This window comes from Argentina anserina, chromosome 7 (genome assembly GCF_933775445.1).
Source record: "Argentina anserina chromosome 7, drPotAnse1.1, whole genome shotgun sequence".
NCBI classification, from domain to species: domain Eukaryota; kingdom Viridiplantae; phylum Streptophyta; class Magnoliopsida; order Rosales; family Rosaceae; genus Argentina; species Argentina anserina.
The window spans coordinates 10,734,348-10,753,750 of record NC_065878.1 but is presented as its reverse complement, the minus strand read 5'-3'; the positions used below and the strand labels follow the sequence as shown (position 1 = coordinate 10,753,750).

General features: G+C 37.1%; 2 protein-coding genes across 2 annotated transcripts; one reads left to right on the top strand and one right to left on the bottom strand.

The window, feature by feature from the left end:
* Window positions 1–1,388: 1,388 nt before the first annotated feature.
* On the top strand, window positions 1,389–6,867 carry LOC126801882 (uncharacterized). The gene is made up of 12 exons (XM_050529360.1): window positions 1,389–1,633; window positions 2,702–2,786; window positions 3,274–3,325; window positions 3,426–3,446; window positions 3,531–3,584; window positions 4,113–4,163; window positions 4,745–4,807; window positions 5,223–5,288; window positions 5,511–5,549; window positions 5,867–5,989; window positions 6,083–6,175; window positions 6,315–6,867. Exons 1-12 carry the CDS (start codon window positions 1,552–1,554, stop codon window positions 6,579–6,581), a joined length of 996 nt encoding a protein of 331 aa, XP_050385317.1. The 5' UTR covers window positions 1,389–1,551; the 3' UTR covers window positions 6,582–6,867.
* A 1,265-nt stretch (window positions 6,868–8,132) lies between these two features.
* LOC126801875 (protein ARABIDILLO 1-like) lies at window positions 8,133–17,470 on the bottom strand. The gene is made up of 12 exons (XM_050529350.1): window positions 15,504–17,470; window positions 15,201–15,359; window positions 15,022–15,102; window positions 14,773–14,904; window positions 14,104–14,231; window positions 13,579–13,666; window positions 12,497–12,591; window positions 10,318–10,381; window positions 9,713–9,888; window positions 9,018–9,239; window positions 8,822–8,906; window positions 8,133–8,697 (listed from the first exon to the last, which is right to left on the bottom strand). The coding sequence occupies exons 1-12, from the start codon at window positions 16,851–16,853 to the stop codon at window positions 8,521–8,523; spliced, it is 2,757 nt and encodes a 918-aa protein (XP_050385307.1). The 5' UTR covers window positions 16,854–17,470; the 3' UTR covers window positions 8,133–8,520.
* Window positions 17,471–19,403: the final 1,933 nt, after the last annotated feature.

Below are 19,403 nucleotides of genomic sequence, written 5' to 3'. Positions count from 1 at the left end.
ATATTAATGGGCAAGATGGATATGATCCTGAAGAGAAAGATTTGAGGTCTATTAAAGTTGAAGCTTCAAACTTTGATGGCCAACTGAATGCAAAGGTATGTTTGGATTGGATTTCAGACATGGACCATTATTTTGATTGGTATGAATTGTCAGAAGCTCGAAAGATGCGCTTTGTAAAGATGAAGTTGGTGGGCAAAGCGAGGGAATGGTGGACTGGTTTGGAAAGGCGACTTGCAAAGGCAGGTGAAGAACCTGTTACATAATGGGATGAGATGAAAGAAAGACTGAAGGAGAAGTGTGTTCCGTTGGCTTACCAACAACGTTTGTTGGACCAGTGGCAATCTCTTCGTCAAGGAGGCAAGCCAGCTGTGGAGTATATTGATAAGTTCGAAGAATTTATGGTGAGATGTAACATAACTGAAGATCCATCCGTAACCCTTGCCCGTTTCAGAACCGGCCTTCATCCAGAACTTCAAAGGGAGTTGATTCCTCATGAGTTATATTCGTTGGAGCGAGCCTATCAGATTGTGCTGGAATTGGAGCGTTATTTAAAAAGTCCTACAGCCCTGTGCAAAGGCGGTTTGACCAACAGAATCTTGAATTTCGTCCTAGTGCTTCCGGCACTAAATCATCTCCATATTCTAGTGGTTCTAATACACACTTATAAAACACAGGATCTCATTCATAACCACAAATGCTACATTGATTATTGAAATTTCACTAAATTGAATCACATAGATAAGCATGACACCAAATTCAGGCCTCTAAGTAGAGCTTTGCAATTAGACATGTAACTTCATGGTAACTAGTCATGTAACTGATAATCAGTTATATGACCAATCACGTGACCTGTGAACATAATCAAAATGCTTCATTGTCACGGTGCATCATCACTCTACAAATAATCAACTACTTGCATAGATACGTAGTTGTTACTTGAATGCATGACCAGTTACATGGATAGTTACTTGAGTGCATGACCAATTACATGGATAATTACTTGAATGCATGACCAGTTACACTAATAGTTATTTGCACAGTTACGTAGTTGTTACTTGAATGCATGATCATTTATATATGGATAGTTACTTGAATGCATGACCAGTTAACTATTAAAGACATTTTTATCATTAACACCCTTTAATAACAGACTTTTTATATTAAGTGATAAACTATGGTCTCTCTTTAATATTTTGATCTTGGAATGACCATTTTCAATAATTTATTCTTTTATTTTCCGTTAATCTGAAATTAAACGTGGTTTAAATCAATGATCCAAGTTCAGATGACACTTAAAGTTTGAGAGGAAGAAGACAGAACCAAGTGCGACTTTTATAAAGATCAAAGAGTCAGCTGTAAGCCTGTAACTACTAAGAAGGGTAGTTGATGCGTCCCTCGAGCCAAAACTAAACCCACTTCTTTCTCTCTGTGAGCATGTCATCTACCATTTCTTCTGGAGTCTCTCACTACCCAGAGTCCCAACCTTTGACCCCTTCTGAACTCCCAGAAAGCTTTCCTTGGCAACTTTAACTAAAACCCATTGATACCCCAATGGCTTTTTCACTGCTACCAATTATTTTCATCTTCAGTCTCATCCCACTTACACTCTCTGTTCCTTTTATCGTTTTCCATGGTAATTTCTCTGGTCATATTGTTCTTTGTTTTAATTTCATGGGTTCTGAAGCTTTTCCTTGTGTTTCGGTGAATTCTGTTGGTGTTGTCCCAAAGTTGTAGTTAACTGTTTATAGGGATGTTCTGAAATAGAATGTCAACTGTGGTGTGGATAAGAACAAACAAAGCAATGTTGAAGTTGTGATCTTTTGAGAAAAATGATTAATTTGCAGCTTTTAGCATACTTCTGTTTCTGTGGCAGTACTAGGTTTTGACTACGCAATGCTTCTTTGTCAGTATTTCGTTTGCTCCTTGCATTTTCTCAGAAACATTGGTAAACGTAATGTTGTGAAGTGTTGCGAATCATATTTGTGAAAGATTGGATTTTCGGTTTCAATGTCTTTACTGGCGAAGAAACAATGGACAAGCAAGAGGGTACACATTTTAGGCCTTGCTTGGTCCAATGTAACTCTAAAGCTGTCAACTTGTTTAACAAAGGAGGTGGAACTGCATCAAGTTTCATAGCTATCATGTACAAATTTCTCTTGTTATAGGAAAAAATATTGCATTTAGATGGAATGTGCTGGTATTTGTGAGGAGTAAGATTTCTGTATGCTTCAGTATATAAAAGCAATCACTGCTTAGCCTGACTGAAAACATGTCTTAGATTTTAGTATAGATGAAAAGACTATGGAATAACCACTCGTCCTATAACTCGGTCAGTGATTTGGTTGTTTTCTTGTCCCTCTCACTTGGGAACCATGACTATCACTACGTTAAGAGTTTGCTTGTTCATGACTCTGAAACAAACAAGTATTATATATATATATATATATATATATATATATTTTTTACAGATATGTTTGTCGCTTTAAAACATAGTCCTTGTTAGTATATAGATAAATGATAAATGACTTTTTTTCGGTCAAGGTATATAGATAAATGACTGACAAATATATCTTAAGATCTTATGATGTACTTGTCTGTCAGTTATTTGAGCTATTTTTTAAGAGACCTATATAGGATTCAGGAACAGGAGGAGGTAATTTGATTATTATAAAGCTGGTTTTTTTGTTCATATTTTGTACAGGCATTGGAGATAAATGCACAAATCGAGGAGTCACACACTTTACGGAACTCTTAAGCAACTGGTCTGGTTCTCAAGGATATTGCATGTAAGCAATATTTGTTTCAGCATATATATTATGAAGATAAACATCTTTTTCTGTACTACTTAACCAACTTGAAGAGGTCAGGGGAGCATTTGTGAATCTCCTTTTCTTTTGTTCGAAATGTATTCTAGGTCATGATATTTGTCTCTCTCTTAGCTTCTAAGCTTCCAACCTCTATGCTTTTGGCACCAACGGGATCAAAACTTGGATTCTTTTTCGAAAGCTTTTGAACATTTATTTGCTGAACTATACAGTTTACAACTGGAATACTGTCAGAAGTTTTGAGATGTATCTATGTTTTGCAAAGTCTGTACTGATTTGAAACTTTTATTTGCTAGTTTTCTAAGTTTGAAATTTACATTAATGTACTGTATTCTGTAGAACTTCCCTTTATACATTATTGTTTCTTCTCATTTTATTGGGTTAGCATCTGGTTCATGAATAAAATGAGCCCTGTTTCTGAATTTACTTGTTTCCTTTTTCTCTGTAGAGAAATTGGTGATGGATCATGGGATTCCTGGACAATGCCTCTACTGGAACAGGTGATTATTAAGTTAATAGTTGTTATTGTTAATATTATTATTTTTAGATTATGTTCCATCTATTGTTTCTCAAAATAATTAAATACACATGTTCTTGCAGACGGCTGTTGCTTGTGAGAAGGTGGTAAAATAGTGTGGTAATACAATTTAACTTACCATTATTGAATTATGTTATATCTACTGACAGTTTTGATGTTAATTACAGGTAAAAAGTATGAGTGAACTAAGTGACGGTTACAACATAGTTGGACTTTCTCAGGTGATTTGATAGGGACTGTAAAACACTAAGACTTATTTTTTTGGCATGCTCCTCTTTCCTTCTTCATCTGCAGGCTGCAGTGATGTCTTAATTGTTCTCCAATCAGTTCCAAAATGTTGAATATGCAGTTTTTAAATGATTTCACATTCTGTAAAAAGAAAATGAAAAGGAAATTAGAAAGGATATGATAAATTATTTCTTTCCTGACTAGACTTTGTTGTATATCGCATGTCTCTTGGCATTCTATTTTATTGCACATACACTGCGAGGTCACAAAATTGATGAACGTTCCCACACATTTATTGTTAATGTCTGCTTTTTAGGGCGGTTTAATGACTGTTTGATTTTCTTTGTAAATGATGGAGCCGGCTTATAAAATTATTAGTCTAGTAGCCTTGTCTGAATCTTTATGATTGGATTCGGTTAACTTGTTTTGGTTATTTAATTAGTCTCTACTATTTCAAATTTTTATCTATTTGGATAGATATCTCTGGTGATAACACATGATACATTCCTCCTGTTTTGCAGGGTAACATGGTTGGTAGAGGAGTAATTGAACTTTGTGACAGTGGACCTCCTGTAAGAATAAATTTGACAATGAAATTGATATTGCATTGTCTATTCTTTTCTTAGAACATACTATTCTTTGATCAGGAAAGAGCTCAACTGATGCTCAAGTATGAAAGTCAGTAGGTTATCCTATATGTTAAAATAATTTGATAATACTGTTACCGGGAGCCGAACCTAAAGATGGTTCCCAGACATACTGACTGTTGCTCTATTATGTTGGTTCTTCTTTCACCGTTCACTTTCCTTGTTGTACATTTTATATCGATGCTGCCAAGTACTTTCTGAAAATTCAACCTTGTTTCATGAGTGCTGCTAATATACTGTATCAACAATAATTCATAATTCAAAAGGGTAGTGTGTTGATGTTAGAGAGATATTTTCTCTGAATTTTAATACAATATAATTTTACTTCTGACTAGTACCATGTCTTTCTTGTATATTTCTTTCTCCCCACTGCCTAATACCCTACGTAATCCCCATTGGCATGATTATAAATATTAATTTCCACTTTGTTATAATGTTGTGCTCACTTATTTTGTCTGGTAATCACTCTTGAAATTCACTAACTTATCATGATATATATGAAACAGGTCAGAAATTTTATATCACTAGCAGGTCCTCACGCTGGTACAGCTTCTATTCCATTTTGTGGAGTATGTCCTTCGTCCCTTTTCTTATGGTTTCTACAAAATCTAGTTTTGACTTGAAAAGTAAAAATTCAGATATGAGTAAGGTTTTCTTGTATCTAGGAAACATACTTGATGACTAGATTGAATATAAACCATGCTAGACTTAAGACTGGGAAAAAAATTGGCTTAATTGTTTCCTCATACGTGAGATGCACATGGTTAACATAAGTACATTTTTCAGTATGTTCTTCCATACGTCTAGTCATTTTTATTGAAGAAAAAGGTTCAGACTTTTGGAGGGATATAATCTGGCAGTTTGGACTTTAGGATTTAGTTCAGCTAGTCTGTGTAATTTAATGTATTCATTAGACTAATTTGACATAGAACACAGTTATAGTTGAGTCACTGCAGCATGGTTTAACTTGCTTACTTTTTGCAGTCTGAGTGGATTTGTGTTCTCCTGGACGACTTAATCAAGTCAGAGATCTACAGCAGCTATATCCAGGTCATTTACTGAGTCTTTAAATAATTATATTTTATGTATGTAAGTTGCTTGAGTGTGAAATGCAAATTTTATGGATAAAATCAAATTCAGTGGTTAAACACAATGTCAGCGCCCCCCAGCAAAATGGTTCTTTAGTAGAAATAATTGTCCTTGTTCTTCATTCAATTTATCTCTGCTACCAATTCTTACAATTAAGGTTTCTACTTTTGATAATTTTTGCAGGAACATTTGGCTCCAAGTGGTTATGTTAAAATCCCTACTGTAAGTATAATACTTCAGTTCTTCTAGAAAGATTATTTGTAATTTACTGTGTAAGAATCTTTCATTCAATAGTTTGCTGTAAGATTTTCACGATACTGCAATCCCAGAGAAAGGGATATTAGGAAGCAGGACTTTATGATATACTCTTACACAGGATCTGAAGTCTACTTAGTTGCTACTTTTTCTAGTACAATATGAACCTGAATTTTATTTTTAATTTTCCACTACAACCATCACATTTCAGCTGATTGCTTAAATTTTTGGTTATGTTTACCCACTGTCAAAAGCTAACATTTATCAAATTTTCCATTCAACAGGATATTGCTGCCTATCTAAAAGGGTGTACATTTCTTCCAAAGCTGAACAATGAAATCAATAGTACAAGAAATTCCACTTATAAGGAACGATTTGCCAGCTTAGAGAATTTGGTGCTTATCATGGTGAGCTTTAAAATTATATTTTTCTATGGCCACTTGAAGCTCCTTCTTTGGGTCTGAAATATGATTTTTCTTTTCCTTTTTGTTCGTGATTAGTTTGAGCAGGACACTATATTGATACCCAAGGAGACCTCCTGGTTTGGATACTACCCTGATGGAGCCTTTGATCCAATATTGCCTGCACAGGAGGTAACTTATCTATTCCAAACTTCTTGCTCAAGTACTGGTACAATCAGGCTAGAGTGCAACCGCAATATTTGTTGTTCCTATAATGAATGCTTGTGCATCATTGTACCAAATGACGATTGATGTTGGTATGCTCCTGCAGACTGAGCTGTACACTGAAGACTGGATTGGTTTGAAAACCTTGGACGAAGCTGGAAAAGTCAAGTTCATTAATGTGTCAGGTAATCATCTGGCCATCTCGAAAAGTGACATGAAAAAGTACGTCGTGCCATACTTGGAAGATGGAACATCAATGCAAACGATGATGGCAGAGTCTTCATCACAAAACTTACTTTTATCAACCTGGAACTTCCTCGTGAGGTTTGCTGGGCTCAAAGAGGATCGACAATTGGTGCTGACCGTGGTTTAGTGATGAAGAGTAATTACAAATTTTCACAATGCAGAGGTGTTGAGGGATTGATAACACATTTACACGCTACTCTTTTTGAAATGTTGTATAATAGAGTTCAATAGGACTCATCATGTCTGTTTATATGCATTACTGAGAAGTGAGAACTGAGAGCAGGAACACATGGCTTATTGGCTCAACTAGTTTATGAAGAACAATGAAACTTGTCTTACATAAATTGGTCGATACCTTGCAATACCAACACATGATATATCTAGATAAATTATTAAGCATTGGTTACTCCAGGGAGTCCAGGCACCCAAAATCTTACAGTTATGTGTTTCTCGCTTCGATGTGATGTTAGCACGAACTACGTACTCTTAACTTCTGACCTGTTCCATTTCCCTACTAATAACAATGTTGCAATGCCAATGAGGTTGATGTCTTATGTGAGCCTAAGTGAAAAACTGGTGTCAGTAACAGTTTGATACGACTACCTTCATCCTACTTCTGTAGGTATCATTCAGATCTCTACTTTGATTCAAGTACCAAACATATGTAATAAGAAATTTCCTTAATAATAGCATACTACGGGTTAGAATGAATCACTCCAACGCCACACCCATCTGGAGTGGCCATTTCATGTGATTGATCATAACGTTCAAAAGGTTCAAAACATTAGCAATAGATAAAGAACATATGCGCAACATTTGCTGTCTGGAACACAAGAAAGTCGCATGTCTCACATTCTCAAGTGCCTAGTCGGTAGAAAGAGAGGCGAAATAATCGTCAAAACGATAGCACATTCACTTACCACTTGGTCATGTTACAACTTACAACTTGAAAATCATTTCCTTTAATTTAATTGCATCACATATTCACATTTAGATAATTTAATACCTGACTTGTAATAGAGGCTTATCTCCATTAAAATCACTGGCAGCTGGAATACTATCCATTCGGCCTTAAAATTAGTCTCTCCTTAACAGGAGTTTCAACTAACACGCCAATAACAAAATGTAGGCGCAGAGTTATACAAGAAAATTACGACTATTTTCATTTGTCATTTCTCCTTATCCGAGCTCAATTAGATTAGTCTCCTCTCCCAACAAATTTTTTTTTTCACTTGAGAGGAAGATTGCGACCCCTTCAGTGCCGCCACAAACTTCCGTTTCCGGTGCCGATTCAGGCCACCTGGGGACATAAAATGGTACCAATCAATTCCTCTCCTCGTGGGTTTTTAATCTAATAATTTATATTCACTTTAGGCTATAGAAGCCAGGTAGCAAACACGAGACACTCATAATCTGCAAATTGCTTAGCTATCGAAGCCACAGATTAAGCCCTTTGGATCTCCCACCACCGCAATCCGCAGCTCTGAAACAGAAGCCATCAATGGACCTATGGGCAACCTAAATGAGACTTCTCTCATATTCTTCGTTGCATTCTCAGATGAGGATGGAAACTAGAGTGACCGAGTGATTGCATTGCATCTGATGAAGTGCTCAAGTAAAAGTTGATAATAAAATTCATTCATAATAAATGTATATTGATTTTCACCAAAATGTTGGCTCTGTTTCAAACAGCTTTTCTATATCATTATATCGAAGAGTAGGTGACATACAAAGAATACAAACAAAAGACAAATTGGTTAAGGTACAAGCTCTTAGACTAAGCCCCCATCTAGAGAACCTAATTTCTTTCATGATAATACAAAAGGGGCAAGTTACTTGAACCTAAATCAACCATCTTTATGTCTAACAAATTGTGGACAAAATAGAAAATGAAACCGAGCGGATTTGCTACGGGGCAAGGTTTAGTTCTTTTACATGAAAATTACAGGGAGCCGTATGTGTCCTCATGCTACTTTATACTTCTTCCAAGGAGCCGTTGACCACGGCATGAATTTAGCCTCCATATTGGTCCACACTGAACAGAGATATTGTTCCCAGACGGTGATTCATAGTGATGGTTCCATGTGGTGATGCTCGAGATTGCGAAGCACGACTTTTGCAAAGATTTTGGCTTCAAGAGGAGCAGTTGCTGCAGCTGCTGCTGCCCGCAGAACCCGTGCGGCTCCTCCATTTTGCATAAGGCTTGCATGGTGCATAGCATGCCGGCCACCAGGAATAGTAAACTGCAGTTGAATAGATTATACAAATCAGATCATTGCCAGTGAAAGACATACATAATATAATACACAAGAAACAGCATGCAACATCTGTATCTCTCAATGAGGAAGAGTATCTATGCAAAATTACCTGGAGAAGAGCAAACGCAGCACACGACTTGAGAACAGATGACGGATTCCGTAGCATAGCAACAAATCTTCCAATTTCAGCCCCACTACAAACAATACGTAAGACACCTAAGACTTATATATATATATATATATAGAGAGAGAGAGAGAGAGACAGAGACAGAGACAGAGAGACAGAGAGGGATCAAGAGAGAAACCTGCATCTGAGATGTCCTGCTTCATGAATTCGAGCTCCATCTGTCACTTGTGTCCATGCTGCAGGGGCTGATGATGCAGCAGCAGAAGAAAATGTTGATGGATCAGAAAATGTGTGAACAAAGATCTCAATGTGCTTCAGGGCCATCCTTCTAGCCCCGTCTAAGCTCACACCCTTTGATATGCTTTCCGAAAAAATACCTACCAAGGCGTATTCATCCATTCTGCACAAAGTATCGACACTCTTTAGCATGTAAAGATGAACCGTATAAAATAAAAGACAAACTTACTGCCCATGTATGATGATGTAACTAATTATTAACATGTCAGCATTTCCCCTATGAGACAGGTACTTCTCAAGTATGTCTCAAAAAATGAGCATGACCAGCAAATTGAATCTCATACAGGCCAAGAGATTCCCAACCAGAGAATCAAGAAAACAAGAAATGTTTGAACCAACTAGATTTTACCAAAACTTAGTAACATAGGAATGCAGTTAACTACTCCAAATTCAGTGGAGTTGAGCCAAGTAACAGGCCACTTGAAGAAGTATACACCATCATGGCACCATGAACATATTTAGGCCCACCAAAGCATATAGGACCCAACGTCTATGTGTTTCAAACAAACTTGAAACATACGAACAAGTATTATCCAATACAAACAAATTTGCAGCTAATCAAGCCACAGTAAGTACCTGCCATCAAACATGTATGCCAAAGCCAATGCAGCCATGAAGCGAGCCATTTTTGACACTGATGAAGAACAAAGATGAACAAGTGCAGGAACACCTCCTTCCTCTACTATACGGAGAGCATTACCCGGGTTAAAAGCAAGATTCCAAAGAGCGCCCGCAGCTGTTTCATGGACATCCTGGAAGTAAAGTTTAGAAGTATCATACTTGGTTCCAATAAATGATAAAGAACAAGAGATTATATGAAACATCATCAGATATTGGTAATCACATGGACCATCTTAAGCAGATGGACGGTACCAACAAATATTGGACAAATGTAGTAACATTTAATGTCCAACAAGGACACAAGAATGGACCGTGTGTTGGTCAAATAGCAGTGATTTTATTTGTATTATTCCTCTCACAATAAAAGAATGTAAAAGTAGAGAGTGAAAGAAAGAACTATCCATTGATTTGGATAATTTTGGTTATATTTGTCTGGTTTTATGAATATTCTTTTTTTTTTCTACAAAGTTTAGAATAGTTTTATTGCATTTATCAACAAACCTAGCTAAATTGAAAATGCATCAAAGCCGAACAGCAATGAAAAAAATAATAGTACTTACTGCAGCTTCAGAGCGTGCCAAAGCAATCAAAGGCACAACACCGCCTTCTCGTCCAATTGCAATGCTGACACCAAGCACAAAGTGAACAACAGCAAAACAAATAGTCAAAATTATAAAATGTGCAAGTATTATAAAAATTCTTAGTACTAGAGATCTGCAGACACAACATTTGACTGGATCAAAGATATTTAGTACATCACTTGTAATTGGTTATCTTACAAATAACAAGTACTTTATAGCTTCTAAAGCATAACAGGCGAGTACTTTCAAGAATGCCTCCCAACTGATTAAAAGCAGTAATCCAGTTTTCTTGACACATAACAAAATTAGATCATGACAATTACACACCAGAAAACAATATAAATCACGATAGAGTATATATAGGCACACTAAAAGTTTAACTGTCAGCGGCTGGAACTTTAACCTTCTCTATCTTTTCCCTTAACTATCTCATTCGGGTCTCATTTGAATCCACAGGACAAGGTTCCATTCCTCATCTACCCCCTCCCCCTTTGGTCTCTCTCCCCCAATAGTGTAGCAAAGTAACACAATGTCTGATTTGTAGTGGTCACAAATTGTCGGTTCTGGATACCAAACTCCAACGAACTTTGTTCTATTAGCTAATATATCTACATCAAGCTGCATATTCCAAAGCCATTATTCAATGCAAGCATACATCTTTACAGTTTACATCCACTAGTGACGAAAGCTGTGTCCTATCTATAAAGTAATATGTCGCTCCAATATTTCTGTTTAAATCGATAGTTCAACATTCCAGACCAACTCTAGCTTATGCTGAAAAACCAGGCACTTGTCACTTGAATTGCCAGGGTCCTCACGGTTAAGAATTTCAATGTTATACTCCCTGAAACAATATTTTGGATGTAGCCTGGAGTTGATCCCTCAAGACCACGTGCAGCCAATGAACAAATCACAAAAAGAACTCCAGCAGTACGTATTTTTTGCAACCCTTGGGATTGAGTTTCTGTCATAAACCAACTTGCGGAGTAGGCAAATCGGAACAAACACAATCAAAGGTATTGCTGGCAAAGGCAATATGGTCTGGCTCACTGCATATTACCATAGGTAACAACACTCCATGCTGGTCTTTTGCAAAGCATACTTTCTGCTGTAAAGTTAGATCTCTACATGTAGGGACGCTGTTATTGGCAAGAGAACCTTGAGAGATCAGATTTTGGACAAGAGCAAGATGGAGGGCCTTCATCCAGTCCTTGTTTGATATATAGCATTCCATCTGGACTCAATCCATTTGGTAAAGACATTGGCTTTGGCCGAATCTCCCACGCAAATTCTGATGTAGTTGAGGCTGTGATATAAAGAAGCAGAAGTTCCTGACTTCAGACAACTCACCTATAATGGTGCATGAGGCAAACTAGAAAAGTAAGATGAAGACACCAAACAAAAAACAATGCACCAGAATGTTCTTTGAGGAAACTTCTGTGTGCTGGTAGGATCATATCGGAGTTGATTGAGACGAGGAGGGGCAATGTGGTTTTAGTGACTGAGGGCAGAGTTGAGTGGAGGTATAGTTTGCACTGATCAAGGATCAAAATAGGAACTCGAGTTGCATATCTTAAAATATAGCGAGGAGAAGACATGCAGACCAGGACCATAGTTGCATTTTCACTTTGGGAGTGGTTACTGAGGTTCTGAAATCGAACGTCCGTGTTTGACTGTGTATCAAATAATATCAATATTTCCAAGACATCACTTTTAAACACAATGTCAATCATCTAAAGTAGTGTACGAATATCTGTTATATTAGTCTATTAGGAATATACCATATCGTGAGCATGAATTTAAAATACAGACAGGTAAGGCAACTTACGTCTCTACGTCAATTTAACTCTTGGAAGAACCCATGGCCTTAATCAGATGGAAGCACAATAAAACTAACTACTGTCAAAATAGTTTTTCCTTCTTTCTTGTCTTCCTTATTTCCCATTGTTTACATGTTTTCCCGAATTTAGAGCCTCTAAGCCTCATTACCTAGCAGTATTATACACCTCATGTATTATGGCTATAACTCCGCTATTTGTTTTTTTTTCTTTTTGTAGCAAGTTATATGGCTTCTCTAATAAGAGTATATAATAATTAGACAAGCCAAAATGCCCGTGTGGTAGCGTAATCCTAGTTACATAACAGAGAAAGCACATACCTATTGGCTTCAGAGACGGATAATCCCCAAAGAGCACCAGCAGCCCTTTCTTGAAGACCTGGGGAGGCATTTGAGCAGCCTTGAGCAAGAGCAACCTGAATACCCAACATAGGGTAGAGTAAACATATAGTGACACTTTAGTATATTTATAATCAAGACTACATTTCTTAAAAAAAAATTCATATAATATAAAAGAAAATAATTGCCAAAGGACTAGTATCTTATGTTTTTGTTTTTTTTTAGTGATTTTTTTTTTCTTTAAATATTTGTAACTTCGAATTTTCTTGTTCTCAGAGTCTCACTATTTAGCTCTAATGAAGGATATCGGGGAAGGTAAACTCTTGATTGTTTCAAAGATACATTTGTAAGAAACAATAATCTATCAACAGTTTTCCATCTAAGCTGGCTGATACAAATATACCAACTCCTTTGCACATCTACATGTATCTCAAGTACAGCAAAGATAAAAGGGATCATTGTTCATTCATTACCAACATTTACACATATCTGTCAAACTGACCTATGCTTTATACTTCTAGTGTTAATTTGTCAGTTCTGTGTGTGTGTATCAAAACAAAAAGAATCTTAAAACAAAGCATATATTCCACAAAACGTTTATCCATCCTCTGATTTCTAATTAAGGTCATTCTAATTCTCTCAAATGCTTCCTTTATTCTCCAAAGTGTTTCACAGCAAGAAAACTCTTAAGACCATCTATTGCAATCACTTCTCATTAATATTGTTGATGATCAAGAACAGGAGAGAAGGGAGTCAAATTAGAAGGAGATGATCACAAATGTGCCAATGCAATTAATGAAGACTCTTTCATAAAAACATTGTAACTTTTATTGCAGCAAAGTATTAAAATGTCAACAGTAAGGAAAACAGATAAAGAAGACTTGATTTCAAGACATTTAGTCAACTTTAGCTCCACACAAAGAAATCTATCAAAATTAAAAGCTCCTATGACATTTGAAAGAACTAAGAGATAACAAGCTTTTTTTTTTGTAAAATCATTACCACTCTGAAGCATGTTGAGTAATGTACTTATAAAGTTGAGATAATTGAGAGCAATATCATACCAAGGCCTCGACACCACCTGCTGCAGCAATCGCTTCTCGATTTCTGTCATCAAATGACAGATTCCACAATGCGCCAGCTGCCTCTTGCCTGTTCGAGTGTTTGACAGTAAAATAAGATGTTAAGTACACTATGGTCACAAAAATGGAATTGAGAAAGCTACTCAAAAAATTAAAAGCACATTTCAAGTAGAATGTAGTCTAGTGGGCAAACCATTGTTGCCTTTAAACATAAAACTATCTTATCATTTTGAAGCAATAGCACTACTTTCATAGATGAGCATTTTAAGACACTTGTTGTATCCTATAATTTCCTTCCTTAGCAGCATTTTTCTCCTCTCCTTGTGTTGTTGACTTTGTGTGGTGGTGGTGTTGAGGCCTTTTTTTTCTTTTTTGGGGCGGGGGGGGGGGGGGGGGGGGATATAAACTTTCAATGATGTTTATTATTAAAATGAAATATCTGCGTATATGACACAATTTTATCAGATAAATACACAATAAAATTTCCTAAAAAACCACATAAAGTACCTGACTCCTTCATGTGGAGATTGTGTAAGTTGAACAAGTGCTTCAAGAGCACCAGCCTCTTGTCCCACTGCAGCATTGTTACTATTACTATCTCCATGTGCAGCTAAATTAGCCAACGCGCGGGCAGCCTGGTATACCCAAAGAGCATTAAATAACTCGCAGGAAGCAACATATCATGTGCATCAAAGCATTTAACAAGTGCAAGTGCAAATGTACAGTGCGAACCCAAAGAGAGGGGAATAAATAAGCAACAGAGAGGACCCGTAGTAAATGCATAAACAACTAGGTAATCTAAAATTTAAAGAGAGATATAAGCAACAACTTGGCCATATTCCACATTCCTTTATTGTTAATTAAATAGTAAAAATGCTTTAGGACATTGAAAATAAAGTCCTCTACAGAGCCATAAAACATAAGGAATAAGCTAACTTTTTGTTGAATTAATGTCATACTGCCTTCCAGACATCCATACCCTGATTAGCACTTGGATACAGTGGAATACCATAAAAGCCTTAGACCCAACATGTTTTTCTGAGACATGGAAAGTAAAACGAGATTTTTAAAAAGGACAACTCAGTCACCACAACCTAAAGTGGTAAATGTCAAGGAATGATACTAACTTTGAAGGTTTCCTATATAAAGCAGATTGAGGATGGGAAATTTTATTACCTGCTCTTGCACTCCCTCAAATTTGCAATTACGAGCAAGCATCACTAAAGCATGCACACCACCTGCCACTGCAACCTCTGTGCTACACTTGTCATCAGCAGCCAAATTTGCCAGTGCACCAGCTGCACGTTCCTGAACATGTAACACATGGAACTCAAGTCATACTAAAATCGCCATGCAGCATCAGGTGTATGGCATATCATATATGGCAGTGAACATAAATAGAGATGATAATAATAAGGCTAGTACCAGAACTCCATCACCACCAGATGACCACTTAAATATAAGATCTACTAAAGCTTTTACACCACCAGCTTCCGCTATGGCACCCTGATTAGATAACCTAATTTGTTAGAGCTGAATTGGAATATATAGGATCTATCTAAATATACATTAAAAAAAAACAATTATATGGTAAGATATCAAACCTTGTGTTCTTCTCCAACAGAAAGATTCCATAGTCCTCCAGCAGCCTCTTCAGCCACCAGCCTATTCATAGACCTTGCCAAACCAGCAAGAATATTGATTCCTCCTTCTTCAGCAACAGCTTTTGCAACATGTGCATTCACAGACAAATTTGCTATAGCCTACCATATGAAATGAAATAGAAGGTAGTTAGATTCACCAGCTATGTGCGTGTTCCATTCTTACATGTATATCATCAAAGAACCAGTCCCTTAACTCTATATTAAAGAAAATGGATATTCATAACTCCATCAGAAAAGTTTTACCTTTGCAGCCTCTGACTGAAGACCTTCCCGCCAAGATCTTGCTAGGTTTAGGAGAAGACGTATACCACCATCTCGCATAACAGCTTCGGCCCTGCCACAGTCTATGCTAGCATTCTCATCATCAATAACAACAAAAGTTGCAAGTCCAGTAGCTGCCCTTTCCTGGACGTCTTCTTGTGAGCTCTGCATTAAATTGAGCAACAATGTTGCACCTTGCTTGAGCCAAAAAGCATCCAAACCTTGTTGATTACTCTCGGCAATGCGCAATAGAGTATGAGACAGAATCCACTCTAGCCAAGTCATAATGTCATCCAAGTTTTTATCCTTGTTCACTGAATTCCTCCAATCCAAAAACACATTCTTCCCTTTATTTGTAATATCGACAAATACTAGAGCTAGTTCTTTCAAAATATCAGTAAAAAGGGCGAGTAACAATTTATTTTTATATTTACGTGGAGCGAAGTTGGTGTCTCCTTCGAGCTCAGGACAATTCAAGGCACATAAAACCTTCAGGCTCTGTGATGATGACAACAATCGTGAAACAGCAGCAGAACTAATATCAGTTCTTGAAACATCGAGACCAGTCAAGTTTGGCAGCTTATGCCAAAGATGTGAAACCACAGCCCATTTCATATTTGATGTCCCTGCGACAGAGAGAAAACGAACTGACACAACATTTCCCAATGCCATCTCGTCAACGTTCAGACAGTCTATGAACCCAATATCAGTCAAATTTGGGCAGTGCTTAGTTAGAGCATTAATAGCATCAGCGTGGACATCCCTAATTCCAGATAGTCGAAGCTTCTTCAATTTAGGACAGCAAAAAGCTATGGCTTTTATAGCATCACTGCTGATCCTTTCACAGAAATCTGGCCCAAGCTGCAGGCTTTCAAGCGCCTCGTGCCGAGCCACAATCACAGAAAGAGTTGCATCAGTAATTTTCCTGCAGTAATCACCACTTATCTCACATAAATTCCTTGCCTGAAGATGCAGTATAGCATCAGCGGATTCTGCCCCACGAAACCTAAGCTTCTTAAGATTCACACACCTAGAAGCAAGTGAAGTTGCCATTACATCATTGCATTTGTGCGCACGAAGATCCAAAGAGGTCCACAAACAAGGGGAAATCCCAAGCACCCTCCATGTCTTGCAAGTGGATGCCAAACTCGCCCGGTCCCGATCATTCAAACACGAAAACAACTGAATTACAGTGTCATCAGGCAAACCAGTCCAATCAACAAACCCATTATACACTGAACCCGAAACCTCTTCCTCAATCTCAGGATAACTCGGCAATACCACCTTCTCCTTCCCTTTCCTACCCACCTTTCTCCTCACCCTACGACTCATATTTAATCAATATACACAAACCCACAAATTCAATACTCCTAAAGCATCCAACTGCAAAATACACACAATCCTAATAACCAATGAAGCAAAACACAATGACCCAGAAACACACAGCCTATGAACTCAAACACCCTAGTCCTGAAAACCCAGCAATATTTATCCACCCCCAAAAACCCTAATGCACAGACCAAAAAGCTACAAAATTTGATGATGGGTTAAGCGCAATTACACGATTCCAAGTCCAGCGATTTCAAATTGCAAAGTAATGATTGCAAATGCAATAGGGGAGGGTGCAATTGCAATAGGGTTTTGCCAAACCTGAGGAGCTGGGTTTACACACAGAGAGAGGATAGCCTTAAATCTTCAAGCTTTTTATTGGGAGGAAGACTAAATCAGACGCCTTGTGCAGAATTGGGAGCTCAAAATTGAAGCTTTGATTGATAAAGAGGGAGAGAGGAGACAAAGCTGAGGGAAGGTGGAGGAGAATTCAGGTGTGGTTTTGATGGGAAAGACAAAAACAAAAGGCAGAAGCAAAGCCAAACCCTCAAAGCTTGTGTCTGCCCCTCTCTCCCCTATCAAGGCTTCTGCTTCTGCTTCTTTTTCTTCTAGTTTTTTTTTTTTTTTAAGATATAAAGAAGAGGAGGAGAAAAGAATTACAGCATTGAGGTGTAAGGAAGGTGTTGAGAGAACAAGTGAAACTACAACTCATCAAACATTAGCCTTCTCTTCTTCTAGGATTCCTTTATATGCTAAGCGCACCAAGTATTTTTGACAAGCAACAAAGTCGTTTTTGGTTTTGGGCTTGAGGAAATTGTTGGACCATTGAGGAAAATCACATGTTTTCCTCTTTGCATTTGGATTTCCATGTGTTTTTAGTTTGCTATGATGTTTTTGTACTCTTTGTTGCTCAATGTAAGTTTGTAATAAGAGTTTCATATTTATAATTTCTTACATGCTCAATATATGTTTAGTGTTGTGTTTGCAACAATCTCAATACCATTAAATTCTAAAAATTAATGACTAATAACAGTTAATATATTCTCAACACATCTAAATACTCGTATTTTAAACATATTTTTTCCAATTTTTAGATCATATTTTCTCAAAAAAATTAGGTCATTCCTTGATACAATAGAATGAATCGAACAAAGTCTAGCTAACTATTCATATTCCTAATTTTTTTTCTTTGACTTGTAAATATTCATAAACGATCACTACCCAATGCCCCATCCTCTCCACGTATAATATATTGTCTCTCCAATAAGCATCTAACATTTGATGCCATGTGAAAATAGTTATAGAATGAAATCTTGGGTACGTATCTTTTATTATAGATCTTCCTCGTCAAATAGGTAGGCACTAAAGGGAGTCAATGTTGAATCGGGAGCTCTATTTTCATAGGAATGAGATAAACTAATATCAGTAATATGTAAGAAATTGCTACTTCAATTTATCTACAAAATTTGGGTTGAGGGATATATAGTTCGTAGTGACATGTTAAGTAGAACAAGAAGAGTCTGCTTGAAGCTTACTTCAATCGATCTATGAAGACTATGATGGTCACGTAATTAGCCAATTTTTCTACAATCGGTTTTAGCATAAATAGGTAGGTTGAGATTGTCAATGCCATCAAATATAAGATGGTATGCAAAGTTGATAGGACATGATGGGCTTAGTCCCAGTTTATGCACCTCGTGTGTCATATGTGCTCTAGGTAGGAGGCATGTCATTTGTTTTGTCAAATTGTGGTAACCTCCTAATGGCAGGATGAAACTAAGTGTCGTCAAAGTCATTTTTGGCGGCAACATAATATGAAAGTTGTATTATTGAATATTAAGATATGTCTTCGTGTTACATATCTATTAATTTTTTTTTCATTTGATGTACTACTTAATGCTTCCTGGACTGCTGGCAGGAGGAACCATATAGCTCGCGTCATTGGCAATACTCTTTGAAAGTTGATTACTTGAAAGATTTAACTAAGATGTTGAACAACCTGCATACTAATGATATTCTCCCATATCTCTCACATAGGATCCTATTGATGTAGTTTGAACTTTGTATAATTGATTGCAAGGGTTTTAAAAATAAACACAATTTTCATTAAGGGGTAGAGCAAGACAACAAGATGTCACTCCCAAATAATTGGGGGGAAACACATGGAGAGAAAAAAGTGCTAAGGGAGCAACTAGCTCTACCGGTAAACTTAGAGATGTCAAAAGCACAATATTTATCGGTACTCAAGACACAATCAACTACAATTCAAAAACCCTAGATTCAAAAACCTAGCTTCACACGTGAGAGCTTCCACCACTTCCCAGTGGCTTCCTGGATTCTGTAATCTGTCACTTAAGTTCAATCTTCAGTTCAAACTTCCTCTTTACAATGAACAACTCCTTAATCTCCCATTCAACTCAATCTTCAGTTCAAATCCCTCTTAACTTCATATTTTTCTTGTTTCATCTCTGTCTCTATCTCTCCTCTCTAGATCCCCTTTCTTGTACTTAATCTCATTCTCCATCAGATCATCACATCCCCTCGAATCCCCTT